Raw genomic sequence first — 26,115 nt, 5'->3', positions numbered from 1 at the left:
GAATGGGGCCATGTATCGTGAGATTTTGAGCCAAAACCACCTTCCATCAGTGAGAACTTTGAAGATGAAACGAGGCTGGGTCTTCCAACATGACAATGATCCAAAACACACCGCCCGGGCAACAAAGGAGTGGCTCCGTAAGAAGCATTTGAAAGTCCTGGAGTGGCCTAGCCAGTCTCCAGACCTCAACCCCATAGAAAATCTGTGGCGGGAGTTGAAAGTCCATGTTGCTCGGCGATAGCCCCAAAACATCACTGCTCTCGAGAAGATCTGCATGGAGGAATGGGCCAAAATACCAGCTACTGTGTGTGCAAACCTGGTAAAGACCTATAGTAAACGTTTGACCTCTGTTATTGCCAACAAAGGTTATGTTACAAAGTGTTGAGTTGTATTTTTGTTATTGACCAAATACTTATTTTCCACCCTGATTTACGAATAAATTCTTTACAAATCCTACCATGTGAATTCATGGATTTTTTTTTTTCACATTCTGTCTCTCACAGTTGAAGTGTACCTCTGGTGCAAATTACTGACCTCTGTCATCATTTTAGGTGGGGGAACTTGCACAATCGGTGGCTGACTAAATACTTTTTTGCCCCACTGTAAGTCAACAGTCAGGTCTGCACCCTGCGCTGCTTCGGCTCCTTCTGGCCTCCACAGTCAGCAGAAACACTCAGTTGTTCCATTGTCACAAATGTGCACGAGGAGGGACGTTAGATCATTCACAACATTTCCCATTAAGGCCACAGCTGACCTGTGGGAACGAAGCTCCAGCCAGGAGATAATAGCTTCTTGTCCTCGAATGAACAGCGAGACCAAGAAGAAAGTCCCTCTGCACCTCATTACTGCTGCGAGCTCGGCTGCTTATTGTTGCTGCACCTTAAAAGCATGCACTGCTTTCCTTCTTTAGGGTTATTGCTGCCATTACTACTATTCAGACTTGTCACAAAGCCAGAGTCGGTGTTGTTTACACACTTTCAGCATGTTTTGGCATGATGCTCGCAGCCCAAGATGGAAGCCTTATCCGACACATAAACATGTGAGTAGCTAACCAAAAGCTGCAGCAGACAGACAGCTCTCCGCTGTGTCCAGGTTGCTCCCTAAGCAGCATTGGCATAATGTTTTAATGCATGTATAATTGTGTGATTTATCAAAAGCTGGCAGGCGTGTGGTAGAGCGAGGTCCAAAAGACTAAGTGGTAAAATATGAAAGCGTGATGATATCTGGAAAACACTGGATGACATTAGCTGGATGCAGAGTTGCAGCAAACCAGACCAAACTGAGCACGTGGACTAAACTAAGAGACATGAGTAAAAGTCTTCATTAAGTCAACAGTGCAGAAGAATACAGTGTTTAAAATTAGTCTGTGGTTGTCTGTGTTAGCTCTGCACAGACTGAAGACCTTTCATCCTGTTTCAGCTATAGCATGCTCCCCTCTGTAACCCCGATTTAGATAAGCGGAGGAGGACAATGGACTGGATGGATGGAAGCATTATGTCAAGTAATCCAGATTTATTTTTCTCAGTTATCAATAAAGCATAGAGTATATATATAAAATATAACCATCGCCACAGTAAATGGTAAATGGACTGATTCTCTCACCCATTCACACAAGCACTTTCTTCTATGCTTTTAAGCGCTTTCTAGCTAACATTCACGCACATTCATACCCTGATGGATGCATCGGAAAGCAACATGGGGTTAGTATCTTGCTCAAGGATATTTGGCATGCAGAGCGGGGGAGCCAGGGATCAAACCACCAACCTTCCGATCAGTAGATGACCTCCTCTACCTCCTGAGCTACAGCCATAGTGACGTCAGCTATTAACCATGGCGGGGCAGAGCTCACTAAGAAACCAGACACGCCATCAGGAAAGTGTTTACTGAGGTCTTAAACAAGTAGCAGTCGATAGACTTTTGTACAATTTGATTTTATTTTGCAATCAAAAGATTCACCCCCTGCTGGCCAGTGGTGAAACTGCAGGATTTAAGGAAGGCTATACCCATCTTTTAAATACAGTCTATGACATAGAACCAGATGCCTCAGATGTGATCTGCTTTTTCATATTTGCCTGTTCAACGAGTTCTTTTGGAATATAACTTTTAGCTTGCGCCTGTTGTTAGATGATAAGTATGTGATGAAAACTTAAATTAACAAACTATGAAAGCGAATTTTTAAGTGTGTTACCAGTGGACTCCTCACCCATTTGTAGTAACTTGCAATAATATGGGTCAAGTTCTCTATAGGTTATTATTATAAATGGAATGAAATGGATCTAAAAAAAAGGTCTGCCCCAATTGATCTAAGGCTTGGCTATTAGACAGATGACTCTAGGCTTTCTCCTGGAAACTACTTGATCAGTTTTCCCCCCTAATTGTACTGTCATTAACTTTGAATGTGCTAACTAAGGCCTGCACAGTGTGAGCTGTAGCTCTTGGGTCTTTTGCACTCTCTCTGAGCATTGCTTTGTCTGAATCAACTGCTGATGATCAATTAATCAAGTGCATTTGATTAGCAGCATCTGGCTGCTGTTTACCCTCCTAATTCCTATGGAGGCAGTAAAAGTGTATTTAGTTTTAATCATTTGAAGACTTTTTCATGTGAATGTAGCTGCATAAATACTGTATATACAGCTGCTGGGTCTATGTAGCATAGAGTCCCAGCAGCTTAGTGAGAAACAGCACTCACCTTCTGAATAGGAGGTAACCTCCTGCTCTCGCGGTGAACCGCCTCCAGCGCCTCAATCTGCATAGCTACAATGCCTGTAGGTCAGAAGCTAGGGTCAGTTACCATGTGTACACACACACACACACACACACACACACACACACACACACACGCACACACACACACGCACACACACACACGCACACACACACACGCACGCGTGTGCTTTCTATCAGGATGTGTATTTACAGGTTTTGACATGCCAGGAGTTTAATGAGCTCACAGGCCTCTGTTGCTGTTGGCCTGAGCTGAGAAAACACAAATCGAAGGTTTTACTCTGAATACAGCTGAGGGAATCAGGGTGGTGACAGAGAGTGAATAAATACAGTTAGTGCTGTACCTGGGATCATGCTGTGCAGGCTCTTAATGTGCTCCTGTGTCACGCCGCTCTCTGTGCACACCTTATCGATGAAGCGGGCCACAAACCGAACCACAGAGTTGGCGACGTCGCTGTTTTCCGAGTCCTCAAACCCACTTTCAGTATCAAAGCTCTCTGCCACACTGCCAGCAATGCTGCAAACACACACGATGACACAATGAAAATGAGAAAGCTCAAGCCACCATGCCCAGGAGGAGATCTGATCCTAGATGTGAGAGTTGTGTGCTGACAGACATGGATTTAAACATGCACTGTGCTAAAGAGCAGTGAAGGTGAGAGTGATTTGCAGCCTGGCATGAGCTGAGTGCTGATGCCTGGATCGCTGGCTCAGACTCTATTATCCAAGGAGAATGTTTCACATGAGAAACTGATGCAACTTTCCTTTTGGATGCACAAATACTAAGTGATGAAATCCAAATGTCCTCTGTGGGAAGCAAACAAGTCTGGGGTGAAAGCAAAAGAAATTGAAAGAACTTTTCCACATAAATACATTCTTGGCTGCAGCTTTTCTCTCATCTTATTATAAATAGAAACAAAACACATTATAAAATAGCGACATTGTGTTCTTGTGCAATTAGGAACAAAATATAAAAAACTGCAAAAAGCTACATCCTCCTGACCTTCAGTTAAACAAGAAATGACAACAAGAAAATCTACATGAATACCCTTCGGTTTTCAGGGCAAGACATTTAAGGAGGGGATCTTCCCCTGTTTAATTGTCTCCACAGTTGGTATAGAACATAGGAAATCACTCCCACTCTTAATTTGTTTGGTTTGGGTGAGTACAGCGTAGCTCCAGTATAAGACAACCTGATGGTTTTAAAGTTTCCAGCAGAAGTAAATGAGCCGCACACTTGTTTCGTGCAGTAGCGATGTGAGCCCACAGGATGGATGTGGTCCGGAAACAGAAGGGGAGCTGCGATCCATTTGGCTAAATAGGAAGGTATCATGTAGACCGCAAGCTCTGCCACATCCACCCACATGCTTATCATCACCTTATTAAGAGAAGCACAGATACTCCCAAATCATGAAACCCAACATGGAAGTTTCCTTCCAGATAAGACTAATCGCTCTACCTTGCAAATGCAGAACAAGCCAAAAGACATTAAAAAGGTTGCAGTCGGGTTTAAGATGTTAAACCGCTCTCCTGACCTGTTTGTCACAATGCTGTTACTGCCGCTCTCCCAGTCAGTTGCAGGGGTGTTGCGCAGCAGCTTGTTCTTGCTGCTGTCCAAAGGCACCAGCAGGTAAACCATGAGGCTCGCGTAGTGGATGGCCTGGCTGAACACGGTGCTCTCCTCGTTCTTCACGAGCTCCTGCTGCTTGTCTTTGCTCAGACTGGGCCATAAACGCAGCTGCTCTGCTGCTAGGTCCATGGCTGTCTGCTCTTCATCTCGGTCCGCTGCAGGCACGGCACCGGCATCCTAAAGGAGGTAGAAGCAGAAAATAAACATCTTAACAGCCTGCTCAAAAACTTGTTTTGACATTCATACTGTCTTTGAATGTAACTTTGCTAAAGAAGCCAAATGTCATGGTTTGTTGAGCTACTTAAAACCAAGATTGCTTTGAAAAGCATTATTTTGCATTTATATTCGGATATTTGCTTGAAAACTACATATTAGTAATAAATTATAATAAAATTATTTTCTCACTCTGATTTTTAGTTTAATAGACTTAAAATTGTTACAAAATGTGCAACAGTCCCTCCTATCCCTGTTTTACCTTTAACGTGGCGGTGACGCCCCCCTTTTCCTCCGGGGTGTTAAGATAAAGGGCTCGGATCTGGCTCTGTACTTCGCTGTAGAAAGTGGCTTCCCAGAACTGCTGGTTGGTCCAGATGGGATGGTCCTGTATGCAGGTGTAGGCAAACTGGTTCACTCCCGGAGCCAACTTCTACAAGGCAAAACGGAGATCACACAGTGAGGACAATGTGGACAAAAAAAGAGAAAAGAAGCAAGATTACACAGCAGGCTGTTTGGTGGTTAGTTTTCTATGTGGGGCTGATTTTTCACTGGATTTGTGACCGACACTGCATGTTTGTGTAGACACGCGATCTTGTGTAGAAAGAGAAAAGAGCCCTCGTGAATTTAAATCTTGGGGGTTATTAAATGACTGACTGATGGAGTAAAAACATAAAAAACAACCTAAAACAAACAAAAAAAGGATAGAAAAAAAAAGTTTATGTCAGCTCCGACAGTAAAAGACACTCACCAGATGTTTGACTGTCGGGCTTAAAAACAACGAATGACAGTCTCATTGTTTACAATTAAATATATGTTAGGACAGCAACTGCATTTCCTGTTTTCATAAAATTGAATTCATGTATCAACTAAAAACCTGACAAAGTCAATCAAATCCTTTTTCACCCCCCGTGAGGACAAACACACTGGAGCATGTGGCTCCACAGCCAAACAAAGGCACACAACTTCATTTTAAATTCTGATGGAAATCAAAGCGGGGACGCAAATCATCTGCGGTACTCGGCAAAAGTCTTGAATCAACCCTAAAGAGGCAGACTTTCTTGGAATTTGTAAAGTGCTCTTGAGCAATAGTTCCCCAGCTTTCTGAAAAGCTATCAAAACTTTTCTTTGGACACTGGCTGCTTTTTCAGTATTTTTCAGAAGAATTGAAGAACACCTTCAATTTTCAATCGAACAATGATTCCAAACACACAGACAATGGTGTAAAAGCAAACCTAGATAGAAATAAACGCTCAAGTGAACACCATCAGTCATGGTGTGGTCTCCCCAGAATGGAGATCTCATCATTACCGCAGCAGTGAGGGATCATTTTGAGAGAGAATGGAATTTAAAAAAGGCAGCAAACATCCAAAGAAGAGCTTTAAATGTCTTTCAATAAATCTGGCGATGTATTCCTGAAGGCCACTACTAAAGAAATTACAAAAAAAGTTTACCTAAGAGTTCAGGCTGTGTTCAAGCATAAAGCTGGTGATTCTTTCGTGCTTGTTAGAACTGTACAGACTCTGTTTTTGCCTGATTTACTGTTTTTTCAAAGTATGTTTAAACAGGTTTCAATAAATCATTATAATTTTGTGTGGTTCAAGACTTCTTACTGCATAAACACAATTATCAAGCCATGAAAATACACATTGGACTCAGGTCTAGAGCCTAAACGTTTCTCTTTTTGTTCTCCTGAAGATAAATACAAACGCTCCCCCAGCCTGAGCTAAAATATCCTGCATGCATTATTGGAGATATAACTTCTTAAACAGATAACAACTGTTGTTGTTTTTCACTAGTGTAGCCCAAGCAGTGAATCACCTGCTGCTTACAAAAACAGATTCTGAACATACTGTACCGTCCTCAGCACAAGACATGAACGTTGCTGCACACTGTACTGTAATAACACATGTTTAACCACGCTGGAAGTGGTGGGGAAGCAAAAAAATAAATCAATCACGCCACGAACAACACGATCCAAATACAAGCACGGCGTGCCATTAAATTATCATCACAAACCAACCGCCCACAACCGTCCACCTCCCTTCAAAGTCTGACAGCCATATGTAAGGCTGAAGGCTTTTATTAGATTAGCTTCTGAACCCTCCCCCTGAGCCGGACACAACACGGTGGTTTCTATTATCACTTTATAGTTTGCCTTTGAAGGATGAGAACTTTGGAGGTGGGGGTTACTGTAATTATAACAGACAGAACCAAAACAGTTTTATTCCCAGTGAAATGGGCCAGAAGCCAGAAGCCAGGAGAGCTGGGAGCTAATGCCCGCAGCTGCAAGCACATAGCACTGATAACACAAGTCTTTCTGGAGCTGTGTCTTGTTAGCGGTTTATGGGTGTTAACAGGTCAGCGGTTTTTCTTCATAATTCAGACAAATGTGTTTTTCCGCCTTAATAACACATGTAATTGAAGAAGAGCTGGCAGATATGTCTTACTGTTTAAAAAATGTGTAGGTTAAACCTCTTGAAAGAAAGAATCATTCTGACATGTTGACACACAACCGAAGCCGAGCCCTCCTCCGCTCGTCTAATATTAGATTACCCAAATGAAACCGCTTTTTTGGGAAACATGACTCTGCTGAGCGCAGCAGATTTTCATGAGTTTTCAAGGTGTTTAAAATAAGAAGCAATAACATCCTGCTGGCTGATGACAGAGGCCAAGACAGATTCAAATTATCACAATTTAGAACAAGAATGTGAAATAACAGTGTAGGTTACTAAAGGTCAGCTGTTGTTGTTGTAGCTTTTTACCCTTTATTTAATGTTTTAGGTGCATCATTTTACATTGACTCAAACCATGAATACTGCAGTTATATAGTGCAGCTCTGCAGTGGTAGTGCAGATCCCGCACTGGTTGGGGCATTTCTTTGTGTCTCCACAGGTACCTTCAGCCCCACAGATTAAAGAGGCAGGATATACCATGCAATGAAAGAACTGATATGATATTAAGATATACACTCACTGACCACGTCATTCCACCTGTTCAACTGCTGTTAACTCAAATATCTAAATTAGTCAATCTCATGGCATAAAAATAAACACTGAGGCCTGTAGGCATGGTCAAGACGACATGCTGAGGTTCAGATGGAGGATCAGAAATGGGCACAAAGGTGAATTAAATGACTTTGCTGAACTGCTGATGAACTGAGAATTTCCCACACAACTATCACTAGTGTTTACTAGTAAATGTCTGGAGTCAGTCTGCCAACTTGAGGTCAGATTGCCTCGAGCTGACAGAAACACAAGAGTAACGTCAAGTAATTCACCTGTTAAAACTAAGGTAAGAGCATCTCTGAATGAACAACAAGCAGACGGGCAACAGAAGTATAAAACCAATGCACCATCATCACCTAAGAACGGGAAACTGAGGCTACCAAAACAGAAGATTGATGTCTGATGAGACTTAATTTCTGCTGGTACATGGCATGTTATTCAGTTCAATTCAATTCAGTTTTATTTATACAGTCCCAAATCACAACAGCAGTCACCTCACGGCGCTTTATATTGTAAGGTAGACCCTACAATAATACATACGGAGAAAAACCCAACAGTCATATCACCCCCTATGAACAAGCGCTTTGGCGACAGTGGGAAGGAAAAACGCTCTTTTAACAGGAAGAAACTTCCGGCAGAACCAGGCTTGTTTATGGACGTAAACAATGGTTTAAGGCTGCTGCTGGTGTCATGTTGTCAGGTATATTTTCTTGCCACACTTATCCATCCCTTTATGACCACAGCGTACCATCTTGTGATGCCACAAAGTTCAAATGATCTCAAACTAATTTCCTGAACATGACACTGTACTCCAATAGAGTGACTTTGGACTGGGGTGGAACAGGAGATTCACATCATGGATGTGCAGTTGACAAATCTTCAGCAAATGTTTGATGTTGTCAAACAGTTTAATATGGACCAAACTCTCTGTTTTGAAGGCAAAAGGGGGTCCAATCCTTGTATTTTCCATTTGTAACAGCTCCTCCTGCAGGGCCTTGCCATCAACTGTTCCTAAATGATGCCTCAGCACTATGACACACAGTTTACCTCTCCTTCCATTTAAACCACTCGTACTAGACACAGATTTCACCTGACGCTTAAATGCAAGCTGCCGGAAGACATACTTGTAGACAACATTAGGATGTCATTATGAGAACACGTGTAGATAAACTGTTTCTGCAGAGCTAAATTGATCACAGCTATAAATAAATACTGACAAATAGGAACAGAATAGCAGCCCCCTAGATGGTACTGTGTGCTAGCCTTTGTCAGTGTCTTGCAAGAGATGCTGCGAGGGAGTGTGTAGTTTGTGTAGGAGGGTCCGAGTGTGTGCGATTTGTTAGTGGCTGTACTTTCTTGACTTATCAGGAGTTTTGTAGGTCATTTCGACCCAGGTTGGCTCTTACTCATTTGTAAAGCACCAGACAGATGTGCAAGGAGGAAGGGAAAAGGGAAGGAGAAAAGAAAGGAAAGGGAGGAGGAAAGAATAGAAGGAAGCAAAGATGAAGGGAAGGAGGGAGCATACCACTATTAGCCCCATCTGGCTGTGTGATCGGTGAAGAGGAGGAATGCAGGGCTTGGTAAAAACAAGCTGAAAAAAACAAAATAAAAAAAACACAAGGGGAGACAGAAAGGAGAAAAAGCCGTGCACAAGTCACAGTAATTAGGCTATCAGGATTTAGAATCCCACTTTGAACTCTGATTTTATCCAGAGGTTCATAATATGATTGATAACCGCCTCAGCCATGCAGCGTTATGCATGTCCGCTGTCTCTGAGATGGTGAATGTTGTCGCTGAAGGGAGGACGCACTTGCATGCAGACTGCTATATCTGATACGTCGTCAGCTTCGGGGCAGCAACATTATTTACGGGCTTTGGAAGAATTCATAGCATTCCTGAACTGTTGATATAAAAACAATCATCATTTCTGGAGCAGCCTTGAGTGAGAATGCACGCTTGACCCGAACACAATCCATCTCCGACTTTTGCAATTCTTGCACGAGTGCGCGCATTGCGAGGAGAGCTACTAAAGTCGTGAAGCGTCTAAAAGCCTGCCTTCAAATAGCGTATTCAAGTCAAACAAACAAAGAAACACATGCCGACAGTCATACTAATAAACATGCCTATCGTGGCATCCACAACTGTGCAAAAACACAATGTACAAGTAACATAAATGTTCCAAAAGAAAAATGAAAACACAGATACGGTGAGGCATTTTGGAGATAGTCAGGGGTCACGGAGTACGTCATCTTCCTTGTGGGGACAAAGTGGAGAGCAGTTTGACAGAACGAGCTGCCAAATGCCTCCAGGCATAAACTCTGGATGAAAGAATGCTAACAGTCAAGTGCTCTTGTTGTGCAAGTCATCCAGTCTTGTGTTTGGGTTTTCAAACGGCTGCTGCATTCAATCTGCATTTTCCCCCACGCGGAGGCATTTAATCTGGCGACACATTCAAATGTCAGGAGAAAGGGATCAGGTGGGGCAGTAAAAGGGCAGAATAACACTTCCATGCATCAATGACACCCGTTCATCTCCTGATAAACCCACGTCTCACTAGACAATGCATAAGAGAAGACCTCGCCTTTAACAAATGGGCCGCTGTCCAAAGGCTGCGAGGCATTTAAATAAAATTTACCTGCACAGGCCAAATGACATGCATGATTTAGACTAGACATTCTGTAATATTTACACCGTTTTAGTGTGAGCAAAACATTCAGGGAGCGAGAGAGAGAGAGCGCGAGAGAGAGAGAAACCTTCCCACATTACCCGACCTGGAGACTCGAAGGCCGTGGGGACAGTGCCACTGTAAGCATGAACACACTGTGAGCCTGCCAAAGTCTGGTCAAGAATATCAAACAGGAACTTGACCAATGTCTGACTCCTAACCTTGAACTAACAGTCTTTAAAGTGCACTGTCTGAACAGAGGAGGGATAATTTTTACCCAAAGTTTGGCTTGTAGTGCAAAAGGAAAAGTTTTTTCCCCACAGTGAGAAATGTGCATCATTGATTAAAGTGTGCTTAGACTCTGACTTAAATGAAAACAAAAAATAGAAACTCATTTATCTTTGAATCATTTTATATCAAAATTGCAAAAATTCCTGCTTAGGAGACTCTTTCAAGACTGTTACAATGGAAATTATTTGGAAACTTGGAAAACCTTTTCTCATGCAACAATGGTACTGGACTGTTACACTTTATTGCAACAAATCAAACTTCGGCTGTGGCTACAACGTGGCTTGCCATCACCAGTGTGTGAATGTGTGTGTGAATGGGTGGATGACTGGTTGTGTAAAGTGCTTTGGGGTCCTTAGGGACTAGAAAAGCGCTATACAAATACAGACCATTTACCATCTAAATGTGTGGTTTATTGGGACTGAAGCCTCTCATTTATACAATAGGTGCCTTTTAGGTGAGCATTCATCACAGCTTTATTACACAATTATGGAAAGTCCTGCAGAAGGCTTACTAAAGCAGTATTACTCAGGACAAGATAAATGACATGCTCTTGTTGTTCTACGGGTTCTGAAAAACAGGAACACATCTTTACACAATTTTGAAAATATTCAGTCAACGGATCAAGGAATGATTAAACTGTGAGACCTCACCTATCTGAAGTGAGGACTACAATGTCATTTGATTTATTTTTGTATTGGAGATGCTTATGGATAGACTTTGCTGCTTTCTGATGGTGCACTTATGTAATGAACTAAGACAAAAGCCTTCTAGGAACAGCTGGAAGCAACAGCCTGCCCAGACAGGTTAGTCTGAGTATTTCACAGACTCCTGGATTTTTAAACATTCAACGCAACCATCACTAGCATTTACAGCGGATGGTCTGAAAAAGAGCTTCAGTGGGCGGCACTGTCAGTCTTTTTGTGAAAATGTCTTGTTGATGCTAGAGGTCAGACTGCTTCGACCTGACAGAAAGGCACCAGCAACTCAAATGATCACTGGTTATAACTAAGGTATGCAAAGGAGCATCATCAATCATCAATGCACAACGCGTTGAACCTCGAAGCAGATGGACTACAGCAGCAGACGTCCGCAGCGAACCTGAACAATAAACGAAGGCTCCACTGGCTCACCAAAATTGGACAAGAGAGTCAGGTCTGGTCTTGATTTTTGCTGCATCATCTGAATGATAGGGTCAGAATTTGGTGTAAACAATATGACACACAACATCCATCCTGCTTTGTATCAACACTGCAGGCCTTTGTCAAGCTGTAATGGTGTGGGGGATATTTTCTTGGCATACTTTGGTCTCCTTAATTCAGAGGTTGGCAACCTGTGGCTGGTGAGCCATGGGTTATAATTAGGGTTAACCGTAACCCCCATTAGTACATATACTATATGTATTAATTTATTCTCTCCCATTACATCTGTCCTCCGTCAACCGCCTGTGTTTCTATAAAGGTTCCTTTGATGTTGAAGGCTGCCGACGCCTGCGTTAGTACCAACTGAGCATTGTTTACCACAAACTACCTGAGTATTGTTGCTGACCATGTCCACCTCCTGATGGCTGCTTCCAGTAGGAAAATGGACCATGTCACGAAGATCAAATTATTTCAAACTGGTTCCTTGAACATAACAATGAGTTCACTGTAGTCAAATAACCTCCACCGTCACCAGATCTCTATCCAAAAGAGCACCCCTGGGATGTGGTGGAACGGGAGATTCACGTCATGAATGTGGAGCCGAGAAACCTGCAGCAACTGTGTGATGCTATCATAAGAAAAGGTATTTTAAGATAATCCGGCCAAATATGTGCAGGGGCTCTTCAGGCAAACACAACACTAAAACAAAAAAAACGTGACTAAAGGAAGGAAAACGTCAGGAGGAAGGAGACAGTAGCCTTTTTCAGAAAAGACATTTTGAGCAGTCACTGTAGTAATATTAGTAACAGTTTAATTACTACATCCACATGATTTACAGCTTTGGCATGCCACAGTGTCTTTATGTGAAAGCAAAGTAAGAGCATCTATCAAAACTCCTACATCATGTCTTTCTAAGATTGTGTAGGGTTGAGTTTAGATTGGCACTATATGAGGGTTGGGTGACGAATATATATCGACTATCGTTTTTCCAAGGACAAGTTATTTATTTATTTGCCCATGAGTAAGCTTGCTAATAATGATGGAGCTAATAGAAGCAGTCAGAAAAAAAATAATAACGCTGTTTTAACAGCACCCTCTTTCATCTGCGAGCAAATGCACCATCCTCAGAGTGCGCCCAAATGCTTGTTGATGGACCTGCAGACTCTGGTGATAGCCTAGCATACTCAGCCGAATGGTGGACACGTACGTGCTCATGCAAGTTAGTCTTGCTTGAGTACTTTACTCGAACAATACGTCTGCACAAGCGGCACACCACTTTGGTTACATCCTTAAGTTTGCCTCTTTCATCCCAAATTGGCGACTTTATATATATTTTTTAGTGCTGTCAGTGTTAACGCGCCGTCATCACCGATTAACAATTAACCCATCTGGAGCGCAGACTGAGTCAAAATCCCTGAAATGTCTCTATCAACGTTTTTCGGGCAGTTTGTCCAAAGTTCGTTCATTCTGCGCCTCAGATGGGTTGATTGTGTTAAAAATTTTAATCGCGTTAATCGTGATGACTGCGTTAACGCTGACAGTCCTAATGTTTTTTATGGAAATTAGTTTGTCCATGTTCGGACTTCTGTGTTGCACACGTGCAAATCAGTCTGTGCATGATTACATTGCTCCGCCCATCAAAAGGTCTGTGCATGCGCGAATATATTGCCCATCGTCGATTATTGGACTGACGATTGTCAGTTGGAAATTTTTTACATATCGCCCAACCCTACACTATATTAGAGATGGACCAATCCGATATTAGGTATCGGTATCAAAAATACTTTTTGATACAAGATTTTTCTTAGCTGCACACACAAATGTGGAAATAATGAATAAAAATATTAAACATGTACAGAAACATGTGAAACAGGGTATGGAAATCAATTGTGAGATATCAGATCATGCATGCCTCACAGTCCCCACCCAAAATGACAGCTGCTGCCATGCTCCATTACCACGCTTTGTTTTTCTCACATTTCCACTGCATGATCCTTGTTTTAGAGATTACAGACATTTTTGGCAGATTCCTTCGTGACCTCACTTTACTTTTCCCCCTTTGGATGAAACACAGCTCAGTGCTGTCATTAATTCCAATCATCTGTAAACAACAAAGAAAAATGGCTTTCTCTAAATGTCTTTACTTCTAACAAGCTGCATGTGCCACAAAAGGCATTATTTTTAATCTTCTAACTGAAAAGGGAGGAAATCGCTGCAGTGTGTGGTAACTGTGACTTATGATCAGCTAACATAGTTGAGACAGAAACCACTTTGTAACGAGAAGTAATTTTACATGAGAGAAAGTTTCAGTCCTGGTGGGTTTGAAGAGAAACGAGAAAAACAACAAATATCAAACAAAGTTACATCAGCCTGTGGCATGTGAACTGAATAAGTCATGTGGTGGCACAGAGCAGGCCAGTTCCCAGTCCAGCCCATCAGGGTACAGCACTGGTATCCAACAAAAAGCCAGTGTGGACAGTTGTGTCTGTTCCTATAGCAACAAGTAAGCTGCAAGGACATAGTTGTGGTTGATTAGATGATTTGGAAACCAAAGGCCACGGCTGGCTTTAAAATACTGTGTGCTTCTAGCAGGGGTCGAAAAGTCAAGTAAGCAGTTCTTTCTCTGGTTATTCCCTGTGTAGAAACTTCTCTATTGTGAAGGCAATGTTAAGTTAAGGTCAACTACCACTTGAAACTCTTGGGCTGCCAGTAAAATTGATGATTGAGAGGTGTGTGGCGTGGGTCATGGGAAAAAAGAAGGTTCACTGACATGGACAAGCATGTAACAGACGCTGTATCCAGCTTGTGGTTACATTTTGACTGACATGCATCTCGCTACCCAAATATCTTCAATAAAACTAAGACAAAGCTGATATATCTGCATTTTATTAGTCGAAATCCGCTGTTACTGCACTTCACTGTTTATGCATTATCACACTTGCGGTGGCAGTTAGGGCAGGGCGAAGACAAGGGAAATGGTTAACAGTTCAGTTCCTTAAACCAGCTGTGTACACAAGCCCATCTACTATTCACAACAGCCAGCAAGAAACCAAAACAGAGAAATTCACAAGACCTCCAAAGTGGAATTACAGACAGTGATGGTCCAAAATACTGACAGGAACTGCCTTGTTTAATGTAATCCCCAGAGCTGATCTGTTCAACAGGAGTCAATGTTTGCAGGTTCAGTTTGATGAGATTTAGGAGCAACATATTTAACATGTTTAGGCTGACAGGTTTAAAAGAGTCCAGTCCGGTACCATCTGTCAATGCGCTGATAAGCTCAAATCAATAATTTATCTAAGATTGTTTTAAATATTTAGAGACAGTAGTTTCACTTATTAAACTAGACTATATGCATGGCTAGAAACCACAGGGGGTAAGTGAATATTTGCATACAGCTGTGTGGAAAAAGAAAGTTCCCAGGTATTAATGCAGTCATGTGAAAACCTAAGCACACTCCTTGATAGATTATATTGTAAAACCACCTTTAGCAACAATAGCTTTCAACGTGGTTGCAAAACAAGCCCAAATAATCAAATCACCCCTTCACCACCGTGGTTAGCAGTGGGTAGGTGGTCAGGTGTTTCTGCTGATATGATGGATTTCTCCATTTTGGTCTAACTGTCCAAAGGACATTGTTCCAGAGATCTTGTGGTTTCTTCAGATGCACTTTTGTAAACCTAAGTCGTGCTGCTACACAATATTGTCAACAGTATTTTTTCTTCTGCCTTCACAAGCTTATGAATTCAAGTGACATGCCATTCTTAATATAATCTTATGATGTTTAATATGATATTGGCCCTCGCTTTGCAGCTATACCAGCTTCAACTCTTCTGGGAAGGCTTTCTACAAGGTTTAGGACTGTGTTTATGGTCATTTTTGACGATTCTTCCAGAAGTGCGCTTGTGAGATAAGATGCCGATGTTCGACGAGAAGGCCTGGTCTCCATTAATTCATCCCAAAATTGTTCTATCGGGTTGAGGTCAGGGCTCTGTGCAGGCCATTCAAGTTCTTCGACACCAAACTCACTCATCCATTTATGAATCTTGCTTTGTGTATTAGTGTCAAGTCATGTTGAAACAGCAAGGGGCCATCCCCAAACTGTTCATTCGTCACTCCAGAGATCACGTCTCACTGCCCTAGATTCCAGCGGTGGGGTGCTTTACACCACTGCATCCAACACTTTGCATTGTGCTTGGTGATATGAGGCTTGAATGCAGCTTACTTACTATATCAATTCTTATCGAAGCATCAAAGGTTTGCCTAGTTCTTCACAGGACTGCAGAAAGCCTGGGGAAACTTTCTTTTTCACATAAAAAAGTTAAACTGATCCCTTAGATGATATAGACGGCATTGAGAAAACAGGTGGAGCAAAAGATTTACATTCAAGGCACACATTTCTATGCTTTGATAGAATTATTATTTCCTTACCCTGTAAAATGCTGTTGACAGGGGCAGCAGTGCAGCAGCCACCGTGAACTCCTCAGAGGTGGAGCAGTCCTGCGGGGTGAAAAGTAAGAGAGAAGTGAGAACAGGGCAGGAAACAAAGCATGGTGCGAGACTCGGAGAGAACATCTTTTCAACCCTACTATCATCAGGTTTGATAACTTTGTGTGAAAATATTTTATGATGTCAACACAATTTTAAATTGCACAACAACAGCAGAAACATGGTCTTTGAGGGCTCTGCTGATCAACAGCTACAAATTAGCAATGCAGAAATGTGACTTTGGGAGAACTTTGGGTGGCAAAGAATCCATCTTCAGCATTTCTAACGTCCTGTTACATAAAGACACTGTTCTGTTAAATGTCAGGGCAAAGCTCAAAACTAGGCCTGCCAAATCCCCTCACTCTGCTCTTTTGCACCGTTATGACATATGCTTTTTCAATCTTCTTATATAATTCCTGCCTTGACACGACTGTCAAGTGTGTCCCAGTCTTCAATTTATTGATATTGATTCAGCTAGACTGCCATACAAGGCTAATTAAAAAAATAATAATCACAAAATGTTGCGTAAAGTGCAGTTATTTTGGCCATTAATCAAGCATCCACGACCAGCCAGAAAGCAAATTCAATTTTCTTTTTTTTATAGGTGTTTTTTTTTTTTATTTCAAAAGGGATTGGTTGAAAATATTCCCTCTTTGACATTTACACACCATTCCAATGAGTCTCTGTATCTGAGACTGTTTCAGGTCAGAGAGGCGGTGCTTAACAGCACTTTTAAAAGGATGGCATTAAGACAAAAAAATCACTACACGGGAGGCTGAAGGTGGGAGGCGCTTAGGGGCCCAAACTAAACTTTTCTTACACAGACCATAGAAAACAATGGGGAACAAAAGAAAAAGAGTTGAGTTGGACTCAAAAGTGCTTCACCCACAGGAAATTGGTACTTATGTGCAGTAAGCTTTGTTGGGATTTATTCGTTGAACTCTGCAAATGAAAACAGCCAGAGGAAACTTGATTTAAGACCATGTACAAACAACAGCACTGATTTTGACCTTGTGCCGCACCGGATAACCCCGAGTCATTAAAAAAAAACCCCAAAAAAAACCCTGTATGACAAATGTTTTCATATTTAATGTATTGGTTTTGGACCAACGTCACGTGAAAACGAGACTCTTAAAACCATGACTGTGTTCTTCAAAAACAACATACTATCAGAGTGCTTCATTTTGGAGAGGGAGATAGGCGGAGGAATGCTCCACTTTCTGATAGTGGTCTGTAATGGGGGGCCCTCTTGCCGCCACTCCTGAAAATGCGCACAGGCAAGAATGTACAAAGGGGAGAAAATGCAAAACAAATGAAAGCCAGTGCCCCCCCGTCGACAAAGCAACACAGTTTCTGCTTTAGTTTTCTTGTTGCTAGTTTTTTTCCTTCTTCTTTGCAGTCATTGGGGCTGTGGTAAAATGTTCCAGCTTACTGGAGCGGCACCAAAGCATTGTTTACCCAGCATCCTCGACAAAGCTGCAGGTCACTGGAGTTCATGGACCCCAGACAAAATAGAACAACAAGTGGAAATGCACAGGCAGAAGAGTGTGACTATTTTACAAATGAGTACTCTTCCAAGGAAAAAAACAGAAATTTAGCGGTGACCGGAGCCTTTTTAACCAAAATGGTCCAAGAATGGCTGGAGGTGGGAAAGGGGAGGGGTTTAGATACTTCACCATATCACCTTTCATATAAAGAAGACTTAATCGGCTTCACTTAAGCCACACTTAACCTCCACCTTAATCTCCTGTGAGCAGCCAGAGAAGATAAGTGACAGCTCAAAAGCTTTTGAGGTCGAGTAACAAAGTGAAGAGATAGCAGTGAAATCTCCAGCAGATTAGACTGAATGAGTGCTTGTAGTCCATCAAACACTTGACAAAAAGTTACTGCATTAAGCACTCAGTCATTCTCACAGCGTCCACACGGTTCATGGTGGGGAACTCGTCCTTAACATATGTTATTTGGGTTTTCAAGAATAGAGGGAGAAGAAGATGTTGCGGTTTGCACGGACACCCTGCAGCCTCCATTTCCTTCCATTATTTACTATGTGTCTAACCTTTTTCCCTCATTCTTTAGCCTGCTGGAGCTATAACAGCGAGGATGACTAACACCGCTATTCTGTTTCAGACACGTATGCACTGGACAAACACAAGGAGGCTGTCAGCATGTGACACAAAACGCTGTAGGATGTGAGCAAACACTAACTTCCTGTGTTAGCACCTTCCAGGAAAGCTGTGGGATGACACTTGTGGCATGCATTTATGAGACTTTCACGGCAGAGGGCAAACAGAGCAGCGCCTGCCTCATAGCCTATTACTGTTAATTGCGTCTGGAATTACGAATAGGAAAAGGAATTAGGCAAAAATAAGCAACATAGCTGAAATTTGTGTCACCCGGATGAGCAATAAACAGAAATTCCGTAGTGAAAGCAAGATATCCGATTAGCACTGATGTTTACCTGGCCACACTGGTGCACATCCTTGAGAAACATTTATCCGAACATGGGAATGATACTAAGTACAGATTCCCAGTGACCAGTGAGTTACATAAGGCAGTCCATTAGGACCACTAAGGCAGACAAGAGGGCATTTTCTCACAGCAAGAGACTAATTTATGAGCTAAATAATGTACAAATGTAATCACTAATAACTATTAATGGAAATGTTCAAAGTGATTAAAGTGCAGCGGGTAGAAATTAAGCTAGAGGGGGTGGACGGGTGAGGGTAAAGGGTACATCAGCGTTCATCAGCTCAGATGTGGCAACATGCAGTCCATATAGGACAGTTAGATGGAGTTCACCCTCCACCCGACAACAACATCTATGCTTAATATGCATTACTGTACACTTTTCCATGTCACACGTTTGAGGTCGGGATCATAAATGACGCATGGACTCTGCGCCGAGGCGATCTCTTCCCATAGACCTCGGACTCTGACACCCTCTCACAGTAAACCTCCATTCGGAGCGTGTCCGTGAGCACCATCATGACGCTGCAGGCCATGAGAGAGCAGAGCACAGAAGGCTAATAATCCTATCAGACAGGAAATGGTTGGAATGCCAGGACACATCCACAGCAGGGCTTGTTCCCCCACATGGTTTGCGCAACTTTTACTTCTAAATGCTAGAGCATTGACCAGCGCATGCACGCACATGCGCACGCACACTCATATAAATGAGCAATTAACATAAATGCCTCAATAAGGGGGGTATTACTCATGGCAGAGAAACACAGCAGAGATAAGGCCAACAACAGATGTTTAAACAGGAAAAAATGCACAACTGTAAATTTCTTACAGACACTCACAGATTGTTAGCGCGCCTAACGAGATAGCCAAAGAAAGAAAAGCTAGTTCATACATACTTCCAAGGTACAGTTTCATCTGATTCCAGCGCCTCAACCTTTAGCCTACTCTGTGGCGCACACATCCTGCTAACTCTTTCAAAGGAAAACTCTGATTGTAACCAGAAAACAGAAAAGTCACACAGCCGTTGACAGTTTAACGATAAATCTTGTAAGTGGTTTCTTAATGATGATGTCACTGCAAATCAACGTGTCAGATCAACACACGCGCCACAAATACTGAGGCGGCATGTGGCTGTCATCACACAAGAAGCATGAACATTTTTTGCAGAATAGGTCACTTTGGCTTTGTGAAGCTCTGAAGGACCTTTGAACACGCACACACAGACACAATCCGGCCGGCCGCGGCGCGCTCTGTGACATCTTTATGGGGTCCTTGTTTTGCTGGGTATTGAAACAAAGGTGACGTAGCAGAATTTAAAAGTAATAACTGGCCCCACATCTTAAAATGTATATTTAGATGCCAGACGAACACAAGACCGAGAGCTGCAAGCCAACCTGGCTTTGAGACCAAAAACAAACAATAAAATCTTTAAAAACAACAATAAATGATTCTAAAATTTTTAGAGAAAGGCTGATTACATACTTTGTTGCAATTCATCAAAGTGTACTCCACGTCTATATTTGTGAAATTATTACTTTGTCCTTTGGGGTACTAGCATTTCAGCAAACATGTTTTGTTTATATTCTTTTTAAACATGTTCATGTCTAACATGTAGTTTACAAGAGCAGAACAAATGAAAATAGTGAATATTAGCACAACTTGGATGTAGGTTTACTTGCTTGAATTGCAGACAGCACTAAAGATACAGATGACCTATTCATTTTCCTAGAGCATACCTGTTCAACAGGTTCATTTGTTTGGGTGAAAGAAAAATTTAAGCCCAGGTTTGCAGATTTTGTTCTGATGGTGAAGACCAAATGACGCACCAGCTTTCATGTAACAACATGAAACAACATGAAAGCACGCGTTTGATTTATACTTGAGATAGAATTGAACTAAAGAGGCTGTGCAAACGAGATTTTGGTTTTATAAAGCCTTGGTAAATGCAGACCAGCGATAAAGTCTCTGATCCTGAAAATGAAGACAACCAAATGCCAACAAACTACTTTTCTCTTCCTGTTCTCGAAAGGCCAAATTCATCAAAACTCCATTTGAACAACTCTGAAGCAACATGCACATTTTGCACGTCCCTAGCAGATGGTGGGATTAATTGGTTTTCTGTTATTTGGGGGGGAATGACTGGAATCTCAAGTCACTCTATAAATGCTGTACTTTTTGACTATTGCTTACATTTTTAAAATCCCTCAGATGGGTTTATTCACACTAATAAAACAAGTGGAACTACCAATTAAGACCAACTGCTCCGTTTGAGTAAAGCTTTACAGACTTTTTATAAGCTGCAAAAAAAACAAACAAAAAAACAACCACACTACGTACTTGCTTTGACAAAGAGCTGAACCACCAGGAGGGCACGAAGAAGACACAAACACAGTATCTGATTAACATTGAGAAGCATTGTTAGGTCTTATAGGTCATAAGTCTCATGACACAAGGCCAGACAGTTGCAAATAAAGGCAAACTTTATATGGCTTCAAAGTAGATGTGCCTGATCACAGCTTTTACTTTGAAGATGAACTTTCTCCTTTTCCGGTTTGCATAGCATTTTTTTTATAGTTTCACGATGGCGTGGAGTGTTTTGCAAGTTTTTGCAGACGGGATGGCATCTTCCATGAAAACCAGCAACTGCAACCTGCTAGAAACAAAACAATCACAAGGCCATTTTGGATGCACTACTGTGTACGTCTTTACGACCAATTTCACGCTAAAACTACCAACAACCACTCACCAAACAGTGATGGGATGCACACGCGACTGGAGGTTACCAGCAGGCAAGGTCACTTATCGGTCTTCAAACTTGCATGACTGGGTCTTACCGATTCAATTTCACAGCGACTGCAAGCAACATCCATTGAACAATCGCAGTCTATTGGGGAATATGCATTCTTCCCTCGTGACCAGGGTTTACTAAGTGGTCGCCAACATGTCCCTAAGCCTGTGTGAGACCTTAAGCATTACTATCTGACTCTCTACAGCTAATCTTTTAAACTCATAAAGTCTACTTTGTGATACTGAACTAAAATATTTACATGGATCTGAAAAACATTTTCCTGTATATCAGCTTTAGAAAAAGTGCTTTGTTAAAATAAATCTCAATATTTTGTGGGAATAACACGGTAAATTTGACATTCACAGTTTGGGGACGACAGCACTGAGTGTCTCAGTACAATTTCAGACTTGCATTGTAAGGAGGAAAAAATGCATTGCTTTATAAGGCCACACAGTCTCTAAGCCATCAGGTTTGTGTAGTTCATTCATTATTTACTTATTCACCATCGATTTTCTTAGAATAACAGAAAAGCTCGTAATCCAAGATGATGTTTAAATTGACTTTTTTGTTAAAAGCCACAGACCAAACCCAAATCTGGAACAAATAAAGACTTTACAACATTTCAGTACTTTAAACAGTTGATTGATTATCAAAAATTCAGGTATTTAAATTTCTCGATTAGTTGACTGATTGTAGAACGTGACCCCCGCATTGCAGGGGGGAAAAAATCCAGGCTTTTCTAAGGCTGACTGCTTCTTCCTATCTGCATGGAATATTACTGTGCATGTTTACAGTACAGATGTAACAGTCTGTGACTTATGTTGGCAGGTTTATCTGTCACGTCACTGACCTGAAGGGCACAGTTCATCATACGAATGATGTAGTCAAACTGTTGGTGGTCCAGTATGGCGCGGTTCTGCTGAACATGGAGACTGAGCTCCTCAGTCAGACATTGGCGGGCTGCCTTGCCTTTCAGCGCACGCAGTGCAGCCGGCAGCGTCTGTTAAAGTGAAGAAAGAGGGAAAGAAGGTTTTAGAAAGAAGTAACAGACCTGTGAAGAGAAGTCAATTAGCACAAGAAACAGGAAACTATTAGTAATTTAAAACTGTTAAAAAAACTGAAGACAGGAAACCTTCATTTTATAAAGTATTTGTCAAAAGTGACATTCACTACAACAACTACAGGAGCACCTACAGTGCTATGAAAATTATTTGCTCTTTCCGGATTTATTATGTTTTTGCAAAGATAAATAAATATAAAACGCTGTTTCTTGCAAACCTATCTGGCCCTATGTGAAAAAATAAAATTCAAGCACACTTGGGTTATGCAGCAGGACAATGATCCGAAACACAGCAGCAAGTCCACCTTCGAAGTGGCCTAGTTAAAGCCTGGACTTAGTTTAAACAGGTCCTTCATGTTGGAAAACTGTCCAATGTGGCTGAATTTAAACAAACCTGCAAAGAAGAGCGGATCAAAATTCCTCCACAGTGATGTGAAAGAGTTATTGCAAATACTTGATTACAGTTTTTGCTGCCAAGGGTGCCGCAACCAATTATTAGGTTTAGGGGGTAATTTTACTTTTGTTTGATGAGCTGAAACATTTAAATGTAACAGATTTCCAAAAACAAACAAACAAACAAAAAAAACAGGAAGAGGATAAACACTTTTGCACAGCACTGTATGTATGTCAAAGACTTACAAGTTCACGGGGTGTTCAGAGAATTCCTGCTATGCATTTTTACCCTGTGTGCATGCAGATGCAGGTTCAGGTTATATAACTCCTGTATGAAGCTATAAGGATACATAAAACAACTGGCACTCATCCCATTTTAAACACACTGGAGTCATATTGGACTGAATGCTCACCTATGAACTCCTACAGATGAGGCTGTAGTGTGGAATATAACTTTGAGGAAAGATTCCTGTTCAGCATAAATACTTGCAGGAACAAACAGATCAGACAGGAATTGATCAATCCCAGTTGTAATTATTGCTTGGCAGCTTAGCCTGGCACAGGGATGCAGAAAGATTGATCACAGGCCTTATTTACTCCTGCTTCTAGGTGTCTGTGTACCAGCTGGGACATAATAGGACGATAAAGCTAAGGAGAGACCTGCTCCTAAACGGCCTGAAGCTCTGGTGTTACCCAAAGCACAGGTGCCTTATGAACTTGTTTAAAGGTAGAAAAATAAACAGTGTGCATCACCTTTTCAGTCTCCAGAGTCTTGTTGTAAAAGATGAATGAGATGCAGTTCCTCACGACCTCCAGCCTGCGAGCGCTGTTAAACACAGAGTAACTCTTTCCCATGATGGATGCTGGAAAAAGCAAACAGATCGTTGATGAGTCATTTTAATTAAAAATTTACATGCAAAAAATTCTGTGAAATGTATTTTTTGCGCATAATAAGGTTTTAAAGTGAGTCATACCAACAGGTGGTCCAGCGGGTACTACACACTTTTTCTCAGTTCGTGTAGGAAGAGGTGCGCTGCTGTGTTTTGCTGTACCCTCCTCCATAAGCTTCTCCACCTTTTCTTCATGCAGCACGGGAAAAGGTATCTGGTGCACGCGCAGGTGGGATCCCTCAGACGGCCGAGGCACTTTCTGGAATGCCATGTGGGGGTTTGGGTTCTCCTAACGTACAACAACCAGGAAACAACATGGATTAATGGGACAGATTTGGAGCAGCACACATGCAGAGCAGGCTAAAATGAGGAAATCAGACGTACACGGCACACCAGCACAACAGAGGAAACTTAGCAGTCGTTTGTTGCACGAGGACTTACATTTCTATAAAGCTGCTCGGAGAGCTCCCTGATGTGCTTCTGAAGCTTGGCGGGGTTGACCTCCTCTTCCTTAAAGCTGTCAAAGTCCAAGGCCACCAACTGCAAAGCACACCAACAACAAAGAAAACAAAATGTAAACTAGAAACAGGGTCAGTTGATTGAAAAGGTGTTTATGTACGAGCCTCTCTATTTAAAGTTAAAGGCTAAGGTTTCGGTGGTGCGTCACGGTACAGTACCTCATCAAACAGATCGCAGGCTCGGTAAGGTGGACCCCTCTCTGAGACAAAGCCGGCAAAGGCCATGCCATCCAAAACCTTGGTCAGGAAGTCATTCTCAATGAGGCCTCGCTGGCCCAGGAAGGCAGTCTGGATAATGTCAGATTAGAGCATTCACAATCACAAACCTTGTTCATATGGATTTACTACAGACTGCACACCAAGCAGCCATTTTTAGAACATGATCACAAAATATCTCTGCAAGGGGGACTTTTATATTGTTGCAACGTGGGCAAGTTCTTCAGTGTGTGGAGAAAGGGAAATAAATCCAGTTAGAAATGACTACATGCAAATGAATTTAATTTACTTTACACATAATTATATGTGCCTGTGGCTAGAGGAGATAAAACAGTTCACACGAGCCCCCCACCTCCTGCTCCAGGATTCCAGGCGAATAAGCAGAGCTTTAGTTTATAATGCGATCCATGTGGGGTACTTTGAGGGTGATTTGCTGATGGGTTACCACGGAGACACCACAGACACGAACAAACAAAAACCCCGGCGCAAAACAAAAATGTAAACCTAATACGTTTCATATGGCTCACTGCCGGATTTGCCCAAGGTTACGGGACTGTGTCCGAAGCTTGGATAAACAAACGAATACCATCAAGGAAGAGTCACGAAGATTCTGTGACACGTTTAAAACAACACGCATACACAAACGCACGCATTAGACACTTCTGACAAGTTTATCTGTCAGGTCTTTATGTGCGAGTCCGCCCACACTGCTGGCTAAAGGAGCGCGGGCAGATTGATGGAACGTCGTGTTTTCTAGGGAGGAATTGCTTAACGAGCTTAATCAAAAGGTCATATATTGGCAAAAATGCTAATTTTAGCCCCGGGAATTTCATGACCTGGTTTTATTACCTTGTGAAAGTGGATCACGGGTTCAGAATGGATGCGGATGAGCTGCAGGCAGGACCTGTAGCCCTGAAAGAGTTGTGCAAACAACCTGAGAAAGACGGCTCTCACCTCCTTGTCCTGGAACACACACACACACACACACAACTCATCAAGCAGCTATGCCACAAATGCAGTCTGATAAGGTAATTATACAACAGACATGCTTTTTTTTTTTCTTCACTTGGGTTATGGGTTACCGTCAGTTAGTACCCCCACTCCAACGCTAACCTCCCTGTGATAAGAAACCTTTTCTGGGCAGCCCGTCCTCCTCGTGTGGGAAGGAGAAGGACATCACTCCTTGAGACACTGAGGAACTTAAATGAGGCCAAATGTTAACCCCGCTGACTTACCAACAGCTTGAGGTTGGAGGGTGCGGTGCGAGGTGGGGGGAACGCGTTGTCCGCTATCTCCAAATCCGGGTGTAAAACCTAAGAAAATGAATTTAGATTCAGACGATACATTTGTTTTCGTTTATCCCAAGCATTTATGGAAAATAACTTGGAATGATTCCAACATTAACTTAGGGAATGCTGCGGGTGCACAGCGAGTGACCAGGTAATGTGGTAATCAAGAAGTGCCTTATTATTTCATTAGGAAAGCAAACATTTTATTAAACAAAATATAAGAATTAGCATTATTTCTCTATATATGTGTAGTGATGTGTTTGTCTTTGTAAAGGATGAAATGACAGATGACTTCTTGTGCAATCAAAGAGCTCTGCAGCACCTCCTGCAAAAAACA

General features: G+C 42.0%; 1 protein-coding gene across 3 annotated transcripts in view; it reads right to left on the bottom strand.

Moving 5' to 3' along the window:
• The window catches only part of sbf2 (SET binding factor 2), a 110,107-nt gene that overhangs the window by 28,941 nt on the left and 55,051 nt on the right, over positions 1-26,115 (bottom strand). For all 3 annotated transcript variants that reach the window (XM_085402292.1, XM_085402308.1, XM_085402300.1), the window contains 12 exons: positions 25,725-25,802; positions 25,339-25,452; positions 24,433-24,561; positions 24,197-24,295; positions 23,840-24,044; positions 23,619-23,728; positions 22,263-22,412; positions 16,102-16,170; positions 4,830-5,000; positions 4,260-4,531; positions 3,069-3,241; positions 2,690-2,763 (listed from right to left, as the gene is read on the bottom strand). In XM_085402292.1, the coding sequence (XP_085258418.1) occupies positions 2,690-2,763; positions 3,069-3,241; positions 4,260-4,531; positions 4,830-5,000; positions 16,102-16,170; positions 22,263-22,412; positions 23,619-23,728; positions 23,840-24,044; positions 24,197-24,295; positions 24,433-24,561; positions 25,339-25,452; positions 25,725-25,802 (1,644 nt within the window). The remainder of the gene's footprint in view (positions 1-2,689; positions 2,764-3,068; positions 3,242-4,259; positions 4,532-4,829; positions 5,001-16,101; positions 16,171-22,262; positions 22,413-23,618; positions 23,729-23,839; positions 24,045-24,196; positions 24,296-24,432; positions 24,562-25,338; positions 25,453-25,724; positions 25,803-26,115) is intronic.

This window comes from Rhamphochromis longiceps, linkage group LG1 (assembly GCF_057381845.1).
Source record: "Rhamphochromis longiceps isolate RC_006_pf linkage group LG1, R_longiceps_female_GT1.1, whole genome shotgun sequence".
Taxonomy (NCBI): Eukaryota; Metazoa; Chordata; class Actinopteri; order Cichliformes; family Cichlidae; genus Rhamphochromis; species Rhamphochromis longiceps.
Note: the sequence above shows the minus strand (reverse complement) of the source record. Positions and strands in the feature narration are given on the sequence as shown.